Consider the following 21569-nt stretch of genomic DNA (forward strand, 5'->3'; position numbering starts at 1 on the left):
CGGATTTTGGGATCCAGTTATTGAGAGAATCTCAAGGAGATTAGATGGGTGGCAAAAGGCTTACTTATCTTTCGGAGATAGGATAGCTCTTATCCACTCACGCCTTTCCCACATTCTTAGCTACTTTCTCTCTTTGTTTAAGATTCCCGCTTCAGTGGTTGCAAAAATTGAGAGATTGCAAAGGGATTTCCTTTGGTTAGGGGTTGGGGAAGGTAAAAGAGATCATCTTGTTAGTTGGAATGTAGTGTGTAAGCCGAGGGTAAAAGGGGGTTTGGGGTTTGGGAAGATTTCTTTAAGGAATCTCGCTCTTTTAGGGAAGTGGTTGTGGAGGTATCTTAGGGAGAGTACAACTCTGTGGCATCAGGTCATTCTAAGCATTTATGGGACACATTCAAATGGTTGGGATGCCAACACTTTAGTCAGATGGTCACATCGTTGTCCTTGGAAGGCTATTGCACAAGTCTTTTAGGATTTTTTCAAGTATACTCGGTTTGTGGTGGGAGATGGGGAAAGAATTCGCTTTTGGGAAGATTTGTGGTGGGGGGACCAACCTTTGAAATCCCAATATCCAAGACTATTTAGAGTAGTCACGGATAAAAATATTCCTATATCTTCAATTTTCGGTTCTGCTCGCCCTTTCTCTTGGAACTTTAATTTCTGTCGTAATCTTTCTAATTCTGAGATAGAAGATCTAGAATGCCTCATGCGATCTCTTGATTGTATGCATTTATCCACCTCGGATTCAGATGCGAGATCCTGGTCTTTATCTTCTTTAGGATTGTTTACAGTCAAGTCTTTTTTTATAGCCTTGTCCCAAGTGCCTGATTTATCTCCTTTTTCCCCTATTAAGTTTGTATGGAATTCTCAAGTCCCTTTCAAAGTCAAGTCCTTTGTCTGGTTAGTGGCACACAAGAAGGTAAATACTAATGACTTGCTACAATTGAGAAGACCCTACAAGGCTCTTAGTCCTGACATTTGTAAGTTGTGCATGAAGTAAGGAGAATCAACAGATCATCTTTTCCTACATTGTTCCTTGTCCATGGGGTTGTGGCACAGATTATTTCAGTTAGTCAAGATGGATTGGGTTCCTCCGAGAAGCATTTCAGACATGATGTCTATCAATTATAAAGGTTTTGACACTTTCAAAAGAGGGATAGTTTTGTGGCAAAGTGCGTACATTGCTTTAATTTGGGTTGTGTGGTGGGAAAGAAATGCTAGGATATTTGAGGACAAAGCTAGGAATTCAGAGAATCTATGGGATTCCATTCACTTCCTAGCTTCTCTTTGGGCTTATTGTTCCATGGTTTTTAAGCGCATTCCCCTTAACGTGTTACAAATAGATTGGCTAGCAGTGTGTAGTTCCAACGGGATGGTCTAGCCAAGAGAGCTTGTTCATAGTTTTCATAGTGTAGTTTTTTGTTCTTTTATTATGTTGTTTAGTTTTATCTTTGGTGGGAGGATTCCTCATTCTTTTTTTGTACTTCTTATTCTTTCAATATATATATTTGTTGTTTCCTATAAAAAAAAAATAAAAAAATATCTCTTTTGCTATTGATAATAACAGATCTGTCTGTCCAATTTTAGGCTTCATTTAGTTGGGTCATCACCATCAAGTTTTTTGCCTCCCATGCTTGAAACGCTGCCTCTTCTTTTTTTAGTGGTTGTGTTGCTCCATTGAGATAACCAAACTTTCCCTTGCCTCACATAAACATATTAACAGATTGAGACCACTCCAAGTAGTTCTATCCGTTTAGTCTATGAGATGTAATCTGAAGGGAGGGATTGTCCTAGGTGGTAGCTTGAAACGCATGTGGTGGCTGCTCAGCATATGACTTGGATGTGGCTTTGTCACTTACACTAGACATGATTTTGAACAGCGTTGGAATAGGGTTTTTTACCAGAAGGAAAAGACATGAAAGGAATAGGGTTTAGGATCAGAGGTAGGCTCTGATACCATGAAACCAAATATGGACTTAATCAATTTTTTTTTTTTTTTTCTATTATGATTTAAAGTGTACAATTTTATATATATAGGCTGTACAAGATGTATTCAACTAGGAGACTGCCCAAGTGTCAATCTATTTAAGGATAAGAAATTAAATTTGAATTACATATCACAGTCCTAAATTTGGCTCCCTAAAATAACCAAATTAACTGAATCAAATCTCCTAAAATAGCCTAATTTTCATGCTAGGTTTCAGTTTGTTTTGTTAACAATTTTAGTTTTATGATGGGTTTCTAATGGTTTTGTGTAGGACATTTTCCTAAGAATTCTTTTAGAGGTAGTGTGGTTTATTTTTCTTCTTGTGTCTTTGTATGCAAGACAGCTGATGGGATATCTGACCTTGTCTGTCAATAGAGTTCTGATTATCATATTGACTAAAAACATTTATTAACAATATTAATATAGAAATCTCAAGTTTTTATTTCTCTTGCTTACTTCTTTTGATACTCTTAACTTTCATATCTCTCATTCAAGTTCAAAAGAAAACTTTAATAAATAGTGTGGAAGAATGTAATCAGGAAAGATTATAGCTGTATATTTTTGTAATTAAGGAGAGGATTAGGATAATCCTAAAATCAAGGGGATTCAATAGAATTAGGTTAGGAAAGTTTCTATTTTTTTTGCTAGGAATACTTGTATAAATATGTGGATATGTATAGGTTGAAATCAAGAAAGAAATTTGTTCTTTTTACCTTCTAATTTTTCTTTTTCTTCATGGTATCAAAGCCTTAGACTTGTAAATCTAGGAAGAGAAGAATTTTTTTGGCCTTCATTGTCGAGTTGAAGACCAGAGTCACCCTTCATTGTTGACCTTAATGTTCCCTCTTGTTTGAGTCAAATCGTTGTAGCAAACCCAAATCACAAACACAACAAAGCAATCGGAGTCGTCACATCGTCACTCCACTACTGCAAGAGAAATCGCATTGTCACCTTCATTCACCCTCCCAATGAGATCACATCACCATTGAGATTGTGTCACCATCGTCTTTGGGCCATATTCAGCATAGCTTGCACAACCTATAAAGATTGCAAAAAGGACCCCTCGTCATTGTGACGTTGCTGCCATCCTCACGCCATCGTTATCACGACCTCACACCGCCGACGTCCTTATGAACTCATCGCGAAACTGATATCGTGCCCTCGGCTTCACACCAGTGACCTTAGCAACAACCTTTGCCGTTGCATTATTTTCCTTGTCATTGATCTTGTCTCAACCTCACACTATCATCTTCTTAGCCTTGTTGTCATGGCATTGTCTTAGTCTTGCCTTTGCCTCACGCTGCCACCTTTTCTTGCCAGCTAGAGTTCCAATACGAGCTTCCGGGAAAAACATGAAAAAAAAAGAGGCTCGAATGGTACGATTCCTCCATCACCCCAGAATGAAAGGGGTGATCTCGTAATTCTTGGTCTGTGAAGATGCGTTGTTAGGTGCTCCATTTTATTTTCCCATTGAGGCCGAACCTAAACATGTGCTCGAGAGATAGCTGTCCATACACTGATAAGGGATGTATGGATTCTTGAGAAGAGAGATGTCGTGGTGGTCCCCCCCGGACCGCCCGGATCCCACGAGTGAATAGAAAGTTGGATCTACATTGGATCTCACTTGAATCGCCCCATCTATCCTCCTGGGGAGAAGTTTGGTTTCAAACCCCGGTTCGAACAGGAGGAGTACGCCATGCTAATGTGCCTTGGATGACCCAAAAACTACTATTGTTGCCACTCAATTTGAAGAAAGGATAATTACTTACAATGGAAGGCAGTAGAAGGATAATGGACAAGCACACTTGTCTTATGTTCAACCAAATGAAGAAAGATCCTTGAAACAAGGTGGATTTAATCAAGTGAAAATTGAAAAACTGCGAACTTTGTTGAGAACCCTTAAGAAACCTTTAGGTGCCTCTTCATTGGCACTTTTAGGTAAGTTTCTTATTTCCATTGCATTAAAAGCCTTAGATGAAACCTTTGTCAATTCATGGGTTATATATTTAGGTGCCGTAGATCACATGACTCATTTATCACACCAATTTCACAACTATAACCCTTGTCCAAGTAATAGGAAAATAGCCACAATTGATGGTTCATTAACCATTGTCATAGGTGTAGAAGATATCCAAATTAGTCTGAAATGTGTTTCATGTTCCAAAGTTGTCTACTAATCTTGTCCCTATATAAAAGCTTAGAAAAGATTTGGGTTGTAATGTGATTTTTCACCATACTCACTGTGTATTTCAGGACTAGAGTTTGGGGAAGGTGATTGGACTTGCTAAAGAACAGAACGGGCTATACTATCTTGGGACACCAAGCAAACATTTGTTTCTCTTCTTTATGAGCACCACATTTTTAATAAAGAAAAAATTTGGCTTCATCATCATAGGCTTGGACATCCATTGTTTAAAACTCTTAAGATCTTGTTTCCTTTTTCGTTTAGAAAATTAGATGTTGAGAGCTTTCATTGTGAGGTATGTGAATTAGCCAAACACAAGCGTACAACCTTTTCAATCAGTAATAAAAGAAGTTTAGAGCCTTTTTATCTAATTCATAGTGATATTTGGGGTCCTTCCCCTATCTTAAATATATTTGGGGCATGTTGGTTTGTGTCTTTCATCGATGATTGTACTAGGGGTCTCTTGGATCTTTTTACTTAAACACAAATGTGATGTGAGTTTTGTTCTTCCAAATTTCTATAACATGATAAAAAACTAGTTTGGTGTCACTATCAAGAGGTTTTAGTTTGACAACACTAGAGATTATTTCAATTAAGTCCTAACTCTATACTTTCATCATGAAGGTATAATTCATGAGTCATCATGTGTAAACACCCCACAACAAAATGGAGTTGTTGAAAGGAAAAATGATCACCTCCTTGATACAACACGAGTTTTTTTTGTTCAAAAAACATGTGCCTAAATCTTATTTGGGGGAAGCTGTCCTAACCACATCTCATAAACCGATTATCTTCTAGAGTCTTAGGTTTCAAAAGTCTCATGGATACTCTCATCATTTTATCCTAATATGAGAACCTCAAATCATCTCATGCCTAAGATATTTGGGTGTGTCCTTTGTGCATATTCATAGTCCAAACAAGGGAAAATTGCATCCAAGAGTAGTCAAATGTATTTTTGTGGGGTATGCATCAACTCAAAAGGGATATAAATGTTGCCATCCACTATCCATTTTTTTTTTTTTGTCTTAGTTGATGTTACCTTCAATGAAAGCAAGTCTTATTTTCCTGCTTCTTATCTTCAGGGAGAGAATTCCATCAAGGAAGACAAAGATCGAGATTCTTCTTTCATTGATCCCTTTCTCATTGACTTTTTTAAAGTGTCTGATCCAGTATTTGTACCTTTCATTGACCCTACTGACCCTCCTAAAATGTCTGATCTATTATTTGTACCCTTCTATGAACCCGAGTCATCCATTGAGCTTGCTCTTGGGAATCAAATGACTGACAAAGTGTACTCAAGGAAGAAAGTTGCAGTCCCTCAACTTATGCAAGTTCAAGAATCTAAACCAACTTCTGGAAATGAGCTAATAGTCCCTCATCCTCTCTTACAAACTGAGTTAGAACTTCAGTCTGAAAGACCCATGATCAAAACTTTCCCATTGCCATTAGGAAGGGAACGGGGAAATGCACTAAATGTCCTTTGTATCCATTTTCCCATGTGGTGTCATTCGAAAAATTCTCTCAATCCCATAAGAGTTTTCTTACAAGTTTGAACAATATTCATATTCTTGTCACTTTATCCGAGACTTTATCTAATAAAAATTGGAGATAAGCCATGAATGCAGAAATGGAGGCCCTGGAGAAAAATAAAACTTGGGAGTTGGTAAATTTGCTTGTAGGAAAATGGTTAGTGGGATGTAAGTGGGTCTATACTATTAAGTATAGGGTAAATGAGACATTAGAGAGGTACAAGACGAGATTAGTGGCTAAAGGATACATTTAGACATATGACGTGGATAATCTAGAGACATTTGCTTCGATTGTCAAGATGAACAAAGTTAGAATTTTCTTATTATTAACAGCATATTATAACTGGGATTTACAACAGTTCGATGTAAAAAATGCATTTCTAAATAAAGATCCGGAAGAAGAGATTTATATGAAAATCCATTATGGATTTGGAAGTGACTTAGCCACTAAAAAGGTGTGTAAACTGAAGAAAGCTCTATATGAGTTGAAACAGTCTCCAAAGGTGTGGTTTGGAAAGTTTGGTAAAGTGATGAAAAGCATGGGATACAGAGAAAGTCAAGGAGATCATACGTTGTTCATCAAGCATTCGGATTCAGGAGGGATTACAACTGTTCTGGTATATGTAGATGACATTATTTTGACGAGAAATGATGAAAATGAGAGACAGACTTTGAGGCAATGCTTGACCAAGGAGTTTGAGATTAAAGAGTTAGGAAAGTTGAAATACTTTCGAGGAATTGAAGTTGCACATTCTAAGCAGGGAATTTTTATTTCTTAGCAAAAATATGTAACAAACCTCAAAGAAATAGGGAAGTTGGCATGTAAACCAGTAAACACACCAACTTGGACAGGTTGAGGAAGATGTTGCGATAGATAGAGAGATGTATTAACGTCTAGTAGGAAGATTTATTTATCTCTTTCACATAAGACTAGATATAGCATATGCTGTGAGTGTGGATTAGCCAGTTTATGCACATTCCAAAGGAGGTTCTTCTGCAAGTTGCTAACCGAGTGCTACAATAATTTAAGAGGCCTCCAGGAAAGGGGATGCTATTTAAATGAAACTCAGGATTGGTACTTAAAGCATACACATATGCAAATTATGCTGGATCTGTGGTTGACAGAAGATCAACCATTGGGTATTGCACTTTTCTTGATGGAAATCTGGTAACATGGAGAAGAAACAGAGCTTGGTGGCAAGGTCCAGTGTAGAAATAGAATTTCGTGCAATGGCCCAAGGAATTTGTGAACTACTATGGTTAAAGATGATTTTGGAAGATTTGAAGATAAAATAGGATGACCCAATGAGATTTTGCTGTGAAAATAAATCCACAATTAGTATTGCACATAATTCTGTGCAACATGGTCGAACGAAACACATAGAGATAGATAGACATTTTATTAAGAAGAGACTAGATAGTGGGTTGATCTATACTCCTTATGTATTAGCTAACTGCCAACTTATAGATATACTCACTAAAGGTTTAAGTAGTACAATGTTTCAAGTAAGTGTATCCAAGCTATGAATAAAAAACATCTACCCACCAACTTTAGGGGGAGTGTGGAAGAATGTAATTAATAAATATTATTGCTGTATATTTTTGTAATTAAGGAGAGGATTAGGATAATCCTATAAGCAAGGGATTTGATAGAATTATGTAAGGAAAGTTTCTATTTTTTGTGCTAGGAATACTTGTCTAAATAGGTGAGTATGTACAGATTGAAATCAAGGAAGAAATTTATTCTTTGCACTTTCCAATTCCTCTTCTACAAATAGAAGAACACTTGTATTACTAACTTTTCATATCTGTTTGTTTGCCTACAACTGAAAAAAGAAAGGGGGAATAGCACTAGTAGTATATGACACTACATGTTTCTTCCTCTACAAAAAATTATGTGAAATGTATATTTTATTAATATATGTGTGTATATATATAATTTTTTTTTTATATTCTCTGTCCTAGTTTAAAAAAAAAAAAAATTGTCTATGCTACAAAGAAGTGAAAGTGATTGTGCACTTGTTTCCGTTTTTTCCTGTTTCAGTTCTCAATTTTTTTTCATCATAAATAATTGTGCAACTTTTTGTAGGTGATTTACTCAGATGAGGAGCGCAAATTCAACAAAGATATTATTATTAGCCTTATTCGCAGTGAATTGCTGAACCTTGCTGAGTATAATGTTCATATGGCAAAACTTGTTGATGGAGGAAGGAATAGTATGTTTGAGAAGTATTATTTTAAATTCTTTAATATTAGAGAAGTTGACATAGCTAATTAGTTGTGTAAAATATACAGAAGCTGCAACAGAGTTTGCCTTTTCTCTTCTCCAAACTTTGGTGATTGAAGAACGTGGAGTCATTTCAGAACTTCCCAATCTTGTTGATGCAATGGCAAAGGTTTTTTTTTTCATTTATTTTGTGTAAAGCATGTATTTCATTAATCTTCCACTTTCTAAATTGATTTCTGACTTGAAGATTGCGAGTAAGCCTGGATCTCCTGAGTCATTGCAACAATTGATTGAGATTGTCAAGAGTCCTGTTGCTAATATGGATGCTCTATCTGTTAATTCTCTTGGAAAGGAGGATAAGACAAGACAATCTAGAGACAAGAAGGTTATGGTAGAATCTTAAGTTTTTCCTATCTTTCCTAACATTTTTGTAGAATCCTAAAATTCTTTCTTTGTGCTGTGGCAGGCTCCTATCCACTCTGCAGCCACCAGGGAAGAACATAACAATGGAGAACCTGTGGAACAAGATCCTACTGGTTTTCGTGAGCAGGTTTTTTTCCTTAACCTATCTCTGCTCAATATTTTCTTTATGATGTTTAGATATTAAAAAAACGTTTTTTATTTTTTTATTTTTTATTTTTTATTTTTATAGGTAAATGGAGATTGTATTAATTTTAAAAAGTATACATGACATATACAAAACAAACAAAAAAATATGCAAAAACAAGTAATTGCACCCTATGAAGAGCCTAACCAGTCTGCAAAATCTAATAGTGACATAGAATTATCTCCAATGTACAATCTAACCCAATCCTAAAAGAGATACAAAAAAAAAAAAAAAAAAAAAACGTTTAATTGTTTGGTCCAAACTTTCACAATTCTTAAAGACTTTCCTATTTCTCTCCCTCCAAATGGACCAAAAAATGCATAAAGGAGTAACTTTCCAAGCCTTTTTCCTTTTTTTGCCAACAAAGGAGCCACCCCAACTAAAGAACACCCTTCTCACAGAAGAGTGAAACACCCACTGTACACCAAAAATAGCAAAAATTAGCTGCCACAAAATGCGAGCTTTTGGATAGTGAAAGAGAATATGATCACCCTTTTCTTCTTCTGCTTTGCACATATAACACCTATTAGGCATCCTCCAACCCTTCTTTTTGAGCTGATCCTGAGTCAATATCTTAGCTCAAGTTGCTTCCCAAGCAAAAAAGTTAGCTCTTACAGGAGCCCAAGAGTTCAAGACTATACTATAAGGGAAATGCTTTGCTCTCCTACTTGCCAAGCAGTAGAAGGACTTAATTGAAAATTCACCGTTCTTTGTCTCCAACCAAACCATAACATCATCAGTACCTAAAGAGATGGAGTGATTATGCAACCTCCTAAAAAAGACATCTATTTCCTCTAACTTCCAATCATTCAATTGTCTAATAAACCTAGGATCCCAACTATCCCCATCCCAATCATCAACCACTGAAGCATCTTTTGAAGAGGCTGTAGAATAAAGGTCTGGGAAAGAATCTCTCAAAGAAAAATTCCCACCCCATTTATTCTTCCAGAACTTCACTTTGTTTTTGATTGCCTTCCAAATCCCCACTTCATACCTCTCTCTCACCTCTTTTGTGCACCAACCCCCATCCTCTTGCCTTACTTACCAACAATTACTTGTTTCCGAAGAGGATTCCTTTCACATATAAATCTCCAAGACCATTTTCCCAAAAGAGCCTTGTTGAGGATCGAAAGGCTTCTAAAAACCCAAGCCTCCTTTTTTGTTTTTCCAAACAAATTGAATTGTGGTTATTAAAAATCTAAAACTGGGGAGGACCTTAAAAGCTTAGTTTTAAAAGTTGTACCAAAGGCGCAAAAGCCTCCTACAACTTAGGAGTAAGGTGCAGCACAAGGGGTGCGCTTGAGTCAAGTGAAATGCAACCTAGGATGCATATCAATTTTATAAAATACGATTTAAAATATAATTCAATCAATAACAAAATTAAGATTTAAAAGAAGCATGCAATAAAAAAGTGAGGAAATTTATACATTATATAAATTTCAATATATAATTAAAAATTTCAAGAATAAAAAGTGTTTAAAAAGGAAGAGCAAAGTCAACAAGGCATGCCTCTTCAATAAGGCACCTATCTTGACTAGCGAGGCGCTATAACTAGGGAGCGGTTGTGCTTTTAGCCTAGGTGCACTTAAAGCACACCTTTTAAAACTATGCTCAAAAGTGTTTGTTCTATTGGAAATCCTTTCTGATGTGCGAGTTCCCAAAACATATATGCTCATCCATAGATCTTGAGTTCACTATAGGTAAGATAGAAATAGATGACATGCCATGAACGATTTTGATCAATGCATATGAGGCTCCTTGTCTTTTTCTAATCACCATCTAGTAGCTTGTCCTTGTGGCCATGATAAGTTAGGGTTTTCCATGTAGTTTAATATCTGGCTCTTGCATGGATAGAGGAGTATTTTTTATCTTTAGGAGTGAGAACATGGTCAGCCCCTGTGTACATAGGGTGCACTCCTGTTTGTTAGGTACCCTCTATGAATGTTTGTCTATAGAGAGAGCTGGAGAGAGAATGAACATGGTTAATCCGTGTCTAATCTAAAGAAGGGAGTAAGTTAGGTTGAGTGAAATGAGGGAAACAATTGTTGTCAGATGACAAAATATTTCTTAGTGGTTGGTCTTTGTGCCTAAGATTATGGCTTATGGAGGATTTGTTATTCATATGCTCATAAGCTATGGAGGAGTAACTAGGAGAGGAATTAGAGAATTTTCACTTCCAATGTATAATCTTCTGCATTGAATATGGCTGAAATTACTCGGTATATCAAAAAGAATGTCCCATTAGTCACATGATGTGAGCTGTTTACTATTGACATGGATTTGGTTAGCTGAACTACATTGAGGCTTAATTCTTAGTTTTTCTAAAGACTTTGGTTAAGAAGGATTAAAATAAAATGTATGAAATTTAATTTCAGTAAAACTAGGAGCAAAGATAAGACTAAAATCTGCCATTCAGTCTTTGGTCAAGGAAAGTGAGACTGAGGACATTGTCCTTCAAGTAAAGCAGGATGGGTGAAAGAGGAGAATTGGTCCGGAGTTTGGTGAGATTATGCAATACATCTCAGTTGAGGTGCAAATGTAAAAAGGAACTAAAAAGACAACAAACTTTTCATATTATAGAAAATTGAGCAGCTAAAGAACATTTTGAAAATGAGTTCATCCAACTTATGATGTTAAATGATTATCACGAACAGTAATACAAAGTATTGGTTTAGTTCTAGTTGAAGATGCTAAGAGGATAAGAGAAATATGGGACTATACATTAAGAAGAGATTATGATTTTTTGTAGCTAATCCAATGAGTTGGGATATGTCTTTTCACCTGTGTGTGTGTGCTTTGTCTTCCTTCTTGGTTTGGAAATAAACCTCATTCCATGTGTGCTTGCTTTCGTTTCCTTTTTGTTAGGGGGTGAATCTGCTTCCCCATCCATGTGTGTGTGTCATCTTCTAACCACTTTTCTTGGCTAATATGTAATTTATTTATAGGTTTGTACTTTTCCATTTTTTGTTTGAGGGAAAACCTCTTCTTTTGTGTTTTCTCCCCCTTTTATTCTATAAAATTATATCTTATTATTTAAAAATCCCATTTATGTCCATTTTATGTGGAATTATAATTAAGAAGAGAGAAGGGAATAATTTGGTTTACAGGTTTATTGGTTTTGGTTGATGTTGTGAAAGGATAAAAGGAAGATTAAATGGAGTTGGCCAAGGCTATAAGAAACCATATGATTGCTATGGATCCAATAAAGGATAAGACCATAGATAGAGTTGAATGACTAAGGGCTTGTTTGCTGGTGTTTTTGAAAACAAGTCTCAAATATGAAAGATTAACTTTCTCAGTTTATTCTCTAGGAAGACATTGTGCACTTATATAGAATATGAAAGTTTCTAACCTATTATCCCTGCTTCCATTTATTTCTCATAATGCTTTGTAAATAAACACCTAAAAATACCTCAAATTGATTCTAAAAATCCATTCTATTTTGAGAACAAATTCTCAAAAAATTGTTTTCTATTCAAAATTTGAAAAATGTGTTTTTGAAGTTGGAAAACTGTTTTACGTTCCAAAAAGCAGAAAACTTTTTTTAATAATAGTTTCCAAACAGGCACTAAAAGCTCAATAAGAGCTTGTGTACTTGTTTGTCTATTTTGTTTTTTTTTTTTTTTGCTTTTTCAAAGTAGCATATGACTTTAGTAAGAACTTAATATGAAAGCTTGGAAAATGTTAGTACTTGTGTGACAATGGTTTCAAAAACTGTTTTTTAAGAACAGTTTTTGAGGCACAATCTTCAGAAATAATTCTCAATTGTTTTTAAGAACAAAATTCTATTTGGGAACTCAAACACAAGAAGCAGATTTTATGGTTTATTCTCTGTGAAGGTATTTGTCCATTTGTGCAATGCAAAAGTTTCCAAACAGGCCCTTAGCTTTTCATAAAGCTTTATTTTGGTTTGTGCAAAAAGTTATTTCATGTTTAATGAAACTCTCACAAACCAATTTTGCCTTAGAAAATTATGACTTTGACTTAGATTTTAGCTTCCAGCTAAAGTGAAAAACAAGAACAATCCCTCAGAGGGCCTAAATAAGATTCATGTAGCCAGGTCCAATGAATTGAGATTAATGCTGAGTTGAGTTTTACAAGTACCACAAGTTGATTATTTTTTTTCCTTTTCCTTCTATATGGGAGACGGGAAAGGAGAGTTGATAAATTGTACTTCAGAATTTAGATTAAAGTTAACTGTAAATAATTACTAAAGATATTTGCCACACATTTATATTTGTTTTTTACTACTTATATTGCTATCCTTTTAAAATTTGCTACCTTGTCTTGCTTTGTGCATTTGGATGGGGCATAACTGAATGTGAAAAGGTGGAACCTTCATCATCAAAGTTGAAAGTATATTATCTTGAAATCCATGTTTGCATGATCATTAAGGTCTTTGGCGGATAGGAGAACCTCATTTCTTGATTTTGTTAATAACATGCACTATTCCAGGGTTTAATGTTTGCTTTTTCTTTTTTCTTTTTTCTTTTTTAACTGTTTTTTTAATAATTTTTGGTGTGTTTATTCTTTGGTGTCACTTGTTTACTATCTGTGCACTTCGCTCATGCCTCCTTCAGTTTTCCGTGCTTATGAAAAATTTGGTACCTGTAAACTCTGTAGGTTTCCAAGCTGTTTGTGGAATGGTACCGCATATGTGAACTTCCTGGTACAAATGATGCAGCTTGTGCACATTACGTCTTGCAGTTGCATCAAAATGGACTGCTGAAAGGAGAACATATATCTGATCGCTTTTTCCACCTGCTTATGGTGAATCTTTCTTTTTTTTTTTTTTTTTATTCCTTTGAGGTTGCAGAGTAGTACCCATAGTGCAGTTGCATATTTACCTTGATCTGTCTATCTCAGGAAATTTCTTTTTCACATTGTCTTTCTTCTGAGGCAATCATTACTGGTCCACTACAATCACATCAGCAAGTGCATAGCATGTCCTTCTTTGCCATTGATATCTTTTCAAATCTTGTGTTTTCAATCCTGAAGGTAAGTGTATTATATATGGGTGTATTTCAGTTTTTGAATATAATTTTCATATCCTTAACAACTTAACTTGTGATTTTCTCTAGTATTCTCCCGTGGACCAGGGATTCAGTAAATTCAATCTCATTTCCAAGGTTTGACTCCAGACTAAAATTTATGAGCCCTTGTCTTGCTCATCTTGGAACAATGTTCTACACTGTTTATAACTGGTATATTACAGATTCTGGCAGTAACCGTGAGATTTATTCAAAAAGATGCTGAGGAGAAGAAAACATCTTTTAATCCAAGACCGTATTTCAGATTTTTCATTAATTGGCTATCAGAACTTGGTTCCCCTGATCCTGTCTTTGATGGTGCAAACTTTCAGGTAGTCATTCTTTGCATTTACTCTTTCATTGCTCTCTCTCCCTCTCTCTGCCCTCGTTCTCATTTTAAATTGATGATGTCACAGGTTTTGATAACCTTCGCTAATGCATTTCATGCTTTGCAACCCCTCAAAATTCCTGCATTCAGGTTAGCATAAAAAACTTGCTTTATTAACTGCTCTAATTATGCAATTCTTGTTAATGATGAAGCCTAGGGTTGGTTTAAGGCTTAGAGGGAAATTTACGATGTGGTCCCTCATCTTACTTTATTTTGTACTTTGTTTGAGTAGATGCTAATTGGGGTCATTATCAAGGCAAAGAAATAGAACACTGAAGGCTGTTTATAGGACAGAGATATAGTTCAGATTTTATATTTATTTGCTTTTTTCTGGTGATGCAATTTTCTTTTCTACATCCAACCATGAACAAATGAGAAACCTGTAATTTTTTTTTTTTTTTTTTTTTTTGAAAGTCATATTGTCCCTTGAAATAAGTTTTTCTGAGAACTTCTTTGCTGCCATTAATTGGAGATCAAAGTTTAATTCTTAGGGGGCAAAAGTAGATCTTTGTAGGTGTATATTTTTTTTATTTTATTAAGTTGGCCCTTGCCTGCTTGGTTGTGAACACATCTTTGTCTTAAGATGGTATTTGAGGTGTAGATTTGAAAAGTTTCAGAGAGATCCATGGCTCAGATTTGAAGAGGAGAAGACTGTAACTTAGTGTATTTGTATACTTTTCCTCTTCAAATGTATGATTTTATGTGCTATTCGGTATTAATAATGTGGTATAGGCACACTAATGATGTAAAGGGTTTCCCTGGGACGGAAAGCTTTTATCATACAGTGACAATTAGCATATAGGAACTCGTTCTAAGGATTAGGCTCCAGTACCCCTAGGATTAACATAGTTCACTTTAGTTTGTGGTCAGGATGTAAGACAAATCAATTGCTCAGAACACATTGTTTTTCTTCTTTTCAAGACCCTAATATAATTGAGATGCAACCAAATTCCCTTTAGAATCTTCAATTTCAACTTCCAATGTGATATTAGTGAATGGGAAATGCGTTTCAATTCATTACTCAACTTGCTGAATGATTTCCTCTTCTCCTCTGCATTTCATGATGCTAGAGCTCAGGAAGTGCAGTCCCTTCTCTTAGATTTGTTATACCAAGTGGCCCCAAAAGTTAGGCACTTGCATGGCTGGTGTCCATTAAGAGACTTAAAGTTATATTAGAAAAGGAGAGGAACCAACAAGGCTATCTGTCATCATAGAAACCTTGGGTCAATTTTTTTGATATCAAGGATGAAACTATCTATATCGACAAAAATATTGGCGGTTTGATTTTATAGAAATATCAATGGAAATATTGATATTGATAACAATATAAGTGAGAGAAATCGCAAAAAGACCTCCAAACATGAAATTTTTGGATTAAACTATTTTTTTAATAAAGTACGATATATATGATAAAATTAGTATAATTAGTTAATATGGAGTGTATGCTGGTAACAAGTAAGCTTTTGAAAGTGTATGCTAATCACTAATGCAGGGATAAATATAAAAATTTCATTGAATGGCAATATTTAAGAACACATTACATTTAATATTAAAAAATGACCTATATGATTCAAAGGTAGTTGATAATAATGGGATACATGAGAGAAGGAAATAAGAGAGGGAAGCCAAATGAGAGAAAAATGAGAGACAAGTGTTCAATGAGAGAAAGATAAGAAAGTTTATTGAAATTTGGAGTCCAACCAACAGCTTATTAATGGAAATGTTGATATTTTCCTGAAATATCACTAAAATATGGGAAATTGTCATCAATATTTTGACATATTTTGTTTTATATTTTTCTCATTTTGGCTGTATTGATATTTTGAGGAAATTTTGGTGATACCTTGAGGAAATTTTTCCAATTTCCATTTACCTCCACCTTTTACTTTGTTACCCCCAAATTATGCATATTCCTGCAGAAATATTAGTGGAGATATTGGTTTTTCCTCTTTATTGGATATAACATTGTTGTTTTAGTGTCAAGGCCAATTTTCAAGTTTATCTCATGATGCTCAAGACATTCTCAATTGGTGTAAGTGCTTGCTCCTTCCCAACTCTAGCCATAGCAACATATATAGATGGGAAAAGCCCAAAAGGTTCCCTGAGTTCATGACATAGGCCTAGGCCAAAAAAGTCTTTCATGTTTGACCCATATGGCTTAAAGGGCCTGAGTTTTGATTTGACCATAATGGGCCTGATCTGTGATGGAATTTTGTACTTTCAGGTGCTACTTGTCTCGGTGATCTCCTCGAGTCTAGGCCAGCATCCCTAGGTTTTCTATGATCTGACTTGGTATCTACTAGGCTTGAATGGATTAATCTTGCATGACATGTCCAATTGCTTGCTTCAGTTCTCATCTGTATCTTCATTGTGATATGGTCTATTCCATTTGGAAGGACTTTGTTCTGGCCATGGATGCCTCTTTTTGGTCTTCCTTCCTTTGTTGTCTATTAATCTCTAAGTTTTGCAGGGTAGGAATATGGTTGAATAAGTGCGTAGGAATGTCAACCACCTGAGTTTGGAACAAAGTGGCCATATCTTGTCTTGATCATTCTCTTGGAGGGGTGATGCCCTTTCATATATGTCATAAACCTGGTCCAGGGCATGACAAGATAAATATTGGAGTTCACGATCAAACTTAATAGTCTCAATCATGTAGACATAAGAGTGAATAATGATTGCCTCACCTATTTAAGGAACACTCTAGCTATAAAAAATATAAGATCTTCATGTTTGTCTCAATATTGGTTGTAGAGGGGTACACTTTACCTACTCATTGATTACCACATATAATTCATGTCTTTAATAAGATAAGGACATGTATCACATGAGGCCCGCACAAAGGAAGATTGATATTCTCATCAAATAAAAAAGAAATTAATTAAGTTTGATAATTATAAAACTATAATTATCAATTAATTAAATTTGGATAATTTTCATGAATATGATTATCATAATAATAATTATTATCATTAAAAATTAAGAGATAATTTCAAAGATGATTTCTCAATGCCTATAAATAAGGGGCCTCCTCCTTGGTTCTCAAAAGACACTTGTAGACTTTCATGCTTGACAACAGTTGGAGAGAACTCACCTTAAGGATTCAAGAAGCTCTTCAAACCTTCTAAGATTCAAGAACAAGTTTAATCCGCTTCAACGATTCAAGAACCTCCTCAAGCCTCAAGGATTCAAGAAGCTCTTCAAGACTTCAAAGAACAATTTTGAAGGTCTAATGAACAAGACTGAAGCATCTTCAATCCAAGATCAGACATTCATGCTCTCGATCAATGTTATTCAAGTCTAACTAAGGTCCAAGTCTAGACCTAAGACAAGTCAAGATACAAGCCTAGGTCAAGGCCCAAGTCAAGTTCCTCCTTAGCCATTAATTATAAATGAAGAATCATAGGTTAACATAGAGGTTTCACTCTCAATTACAATCAATAAAAAAGAATTAATTTGTTTCCCAATTTTCTATTTAAGAGGAATTTGTGTTTACAAATTTCTTGTATATCCAGTTAGATAATCTCTATCTTTCATATCTTCTTTGCAAAAGATTTATGCTTCATCAATTCTAAGAAAAACTCATCCAACAAGCAAGGAGTTAGATTTGCATGGTCTAGTCCTATTGAAGTTGCTACCTCTAAGGTAAACTCTAGTTTCATTAGGCTAAGCAAAGTGAAAGGTGCTTCTCAACATCAAATCAAGAAGATTCCTTTTTGGATTCAATTGCAAAATTTGGAGTAACTTCACCCAAGAATCTAATCTTACTATTTTTAAAAAGTATTACATACCCATTCATGTCTCAAGAGACATTTTTAAGCCATAAGTCCTTGCTTACCCAAGAAAACAAGTATGATACTAGATCTATTGTTGCATCTTCACATGGATCTCGATAAAGGATTCTTGCAACATCAATTAATATAATCATGGTAGTTATGGTGTTTGAAGTATATTCTATTGAAGAGCAAGTTATAAAAATAGCTAGGGCTATTGAAGAACTTACGGTAAAAATTCAAGAACAAGATGTCAAAATCAATCATAAGCTAGGACTTGTAACAGGACCAGCAAATAATGCTACACATTTAAATCAAAATACATCTCAAGATAACCTTAAAAACTACTCAAAAGGAAAAGATTCTTCCGAAGAAATTAAAGTTTCTTCAAATAGGTTTATCCCTACAAATCAACTGAGAAACCTCATAATAGAGATGATGAACAAATATCTAATGTGCTTCTCTTATATACACAAGATCATATACAAAACGAATTGAGTTAATACTTAACACTAATGCCACTAGGCTACCAATTGCTAAAAAATGAATATTTTGATGGGAAGGAATAGTTGTTTCTGAACTTCTACACTCAATCATACTCCAGAAACCAAAAAAAAAAAAAAAAAAAGTTTATTCTCCAAGCAAGACTTGATGCAAGGCAACTTAGTATATTCATATTGAACAACAAATGGATCTTGCATATTTAACATGTGGTAGACAACTCATAAGAACTCATGTGTTCTATTTTTTTTTTTTTGATAAATAAAAGGAAGTATATTAATCAAAAAGAGGAAACACCAAAAACTAGTGCCCTCAAAGTATACAGGTAGTATACACACCGTCTTCCCTTACTTAGAGCCTATCAAGTCTAAAAAATTTACAAGAGAAGAAGGACTCAAAACTAAGGAAACCCTGACCCAAGACCAAGGATTACATACAAAGAATATTTCAATCTTTGTAGTGAAAGCTCCTCATTCCCAAAAGCTAATCTATTCTTCTCTTTCCAAACTGACCAAAATATACATAAGGGAGCCATTTGCCAAGCCTTCTTGCGACCTTTCCCCACAAACACTCCATTCTATCTAAGAAGAGTTTCCTTTACTGTACATGAAAGAGTCCAAGACACACCAAAAAGGGAGAAAAGAAGATTCCACAAGACCCGCGTCTTAGCACAATGAAGTAAGAGGTGATCCACCGTTTCTACTTTAGATAGGCAAAGAAAGCACCTGTTTGCCAAAGAGAACCCCCTCCTTTGAAGTTGCTCCAAAGTTAAGACTTTACCCCAGGAAGCCTCCTAAGCAAAGAAAGCTACCTTCAGAGGCACTCTTACTCTCCAAATACTTTCGCTAGGGAACATAGAAGAACCCCCGAGCTCCAAAATAGAATAAAGAGACTTGATTGAGAAAGCACCACCATTTGAAGCTGTCCAGATCTCTCTATCTTCCTCCTCTCTTTGCACCCGGAAAGCTTGGATCTTACGCAAAAAAAACTCCACCAACTCAATTTTCCAATCATTAAACGCCCTTGCAAAAAGAGGAGTCTAGCCATCCCCATCACCAATGGGGTTCCAAACCTCCGAAACCCAAGCATTCTCAGACAAGGAGATGGAAAATAAAGAGGAAAAGGACTCACAAAGTGGTTCATCACCACACCACTTGTTCGTCCAGAATCTCACTCTCTGCCCACTACCCACACGGTAGGCTAACCCACCATCTAAAAGCAACCACTCCTTCCTAATTGCTTTCCAAAGCCCAACATCGTATCTCCCATTTACTTTCCGAGTACGCCATCCCCCCTCCTCTTCACCATACTTGTGACTTATGACTTGCCTCCAAAACGCCTCTCTTTCATTAGCATACCGCCAATTCCACTTAGAGCACTAATTATCAGAGCTAAATTTCTCACACCTAACCCACATTTCTTTTTATCCAAGCAAATCAAGTTCCACCTGACAAGGTGTGGCTTTTGGACGAGAGCTCCTCCACTCCACAGAAAATCCCTCTGAATCTTCTCCAATCTCAACCTCACTTTTCTTGGCAAGTAGAAGAGAGACATAAGTATAAAGGCATGCTAGAAAGAGTATTTTGGATTAGGGTGAGTCTCCGTCCTTTAGATATATACTGCCTCTTCCACATAGCAAGCCTTCTACGAAAACGCTCTTCAACCCCATCCCACACAGCCATTGATTTGAAAGGTGCCCCTAAAGGCAAACCCAGATAACAGGAAGGGAGCCCACCCATTTTACAACCCAACTCCATGGCTAAACCCTCTATATCATGCACCTTACCCACTGGGATCAACTTACTCTTCTCTAAGTTGATCTTCAACCCTGAACATGCCTCAAACCACATGAGAAGCCAACTTAGATAAGTCATCTGATCTAAAGACTCCTCACAAAAAACCAACGTGTCATCCGCGAGTAACAAAGTGACATATATTTAAACTTCTTAAATCAAATAAAAAAAATCAAACTTAGACTAAATATCAAAACAAAATGGAAAAAATTTCAAATTAAGGAGACAAAGTCCTTGAGAAAAATATATTTTTTTAAAATAAAAGAAACAAATTCCTTGAACCACGAGAGTCAAATTTGGAGATTTGAAATTAAAATTTTCCAATATATCCCGTAAATATGTGCCTTTCTTCAACATTGGGATTCCCCGAAAAAAAGAAGAAAATGCAACCTCAAAATCTGATGTGAAAAAAAAGAAAAGAAAAGAAAAAGCTTTAAAAGCTATGATCAAACTTGAAACAATCTTCAACAAACAAGTCCAAGAATATTGGGCATGATAAAAAAGTGTTATTTGTCTACCTTTAAGATTGAAGAAGACAAAGTCAGAATCTTTTTTTTTTTTTTTTTTTTTGTTCAAAATGTTAAGAAAGTTCTTCACTAGTTTATTTGGAAATAACTCATGGTTTCAACTTCATTCCAAGAACACATGTCTATCACTGTTGGATCAAAATCAAGACTATGTTGTAAGCATCTTCAACAGGCCAATGGAAAAATATTAAACAAAATATAAAAGTGTCATCAATGCACCTTCAAGGCCAAAGTTGAAGACAAAGTCAAATTTTTTCTTCAAAACACTCTAGGAAAGTTCATTACAAGTTAACTCAAGAATAAGTCATAGCTAGCCCTTGATTAAGCTCAGTTCTAAGAATACAAAGTCACTGTTCATGGATCAAAATTAGCACATGTCATGCTCCTTAAAGCATGAGCCTAAATTGCTTAAAACTCCTAGCTTTCACTAGTTTAACAAAAAAAAAAAAAAGCTAGAAAACCTAAAAAGACAATCTAGGCAAAAAATTATCACATGCTCTCAATAATGAAAACCAAAAAACAAAAAAAATTCTTGGCAAAAATTAGAGGACAGAAATCAGAATGCTTTGAAAAGAAAAAGATTATCATGAAAACAAATTATTGTAATAATAGTAATTATCATTGAAAATTAAGGGAAAAACATTGAATAGAATTTCTCAACTATTCTGACTTTCAAAAGAGCCCGCCTCGAGGATTCAAGAAGCTCTTCAAGCCTTGAAAGATTCAAGAAAAAGTTCAGCCTGCCTTGAAGATTCAAGAACCTCTTTAAGCCTCGAGGATTCAAGAAGTTCTTCAATCCTTACTAGATTCAAAACGCTCTTCAAGTCTTTGAAGATTTGAAGATCTTAAGAACATGTTTGAAGTATCTTCAATTTGAGATCAAGCATTCACGCTTTTGGTCAATGTTACTCAAGTCCAACCAATGTCCAAGCCCAAGCTCAAGATACACCAAGGTCTAAGCCTAGGTCAAGGCCCGAGTCAAGTCCCTACTTAGTTATTAATTATAAAAGAAGAATCAGACAATA

At 35.4% G+C, this 21569-nt stretch overlaps 1 protein-coding gene across 1 annotated transcript in view; it reads left to right on the forward strand.

Annotated features, from left to right (window-relative positions):
- LOC100261590 (uncharacterized) overlaps window positions 1–21569 on the forward strand; it is a 76356-nt gene that overhangs the window by 51223 nt on the left and 3564 nt on the right. The window contains exons 36-44 of the mRNA XM_010663024.3: window positions 7788–7914; window positions 7994–8094; window positions 8173–8310; window positions 8392–8475; window positions 13156–13302; window positions 13399–13530; window positions 13614–13661; window positions 13748–13894; window positions 13979–14040. Of these exons, the coding sequence (XP_010661326.1) occupies window positions 7788–7914; window positions 7994–8094; window positions 8173–8310; window positions 8392–8475; window positions 13156–13302; window positions 13399–13530; window positions 13614–13661; window positions 13748–13894; window positions 13979–14040 (986 nt within the window). The remainder of the gene's footprint in view (window positions 1–7787; window positions 7915–7993; window positions 8095–8172; window positions 8311–8391; window positions 8476–13155; window positions 13303–13398; window positions 13531–13613; window positions 13662–13747; window positions 13895–13978; window positions 14041–21569) is intronic.

The sequence above is a fragment of the Vitis vinifera genome, chromosome 15 (assembly GCF_030704535.1).
Source record: "Vitis vinifera cultivar Pinot Noir 40024 chromosome 15, ASM3070453v1".
Classification (NCBI taxonomy): domain Eukaryota; kingdom Viridiplantae; phylum Streptophyta; class Magnoliopsida; order Vitales; family Vitaceae; genus Vitis; species Vitis vinifera.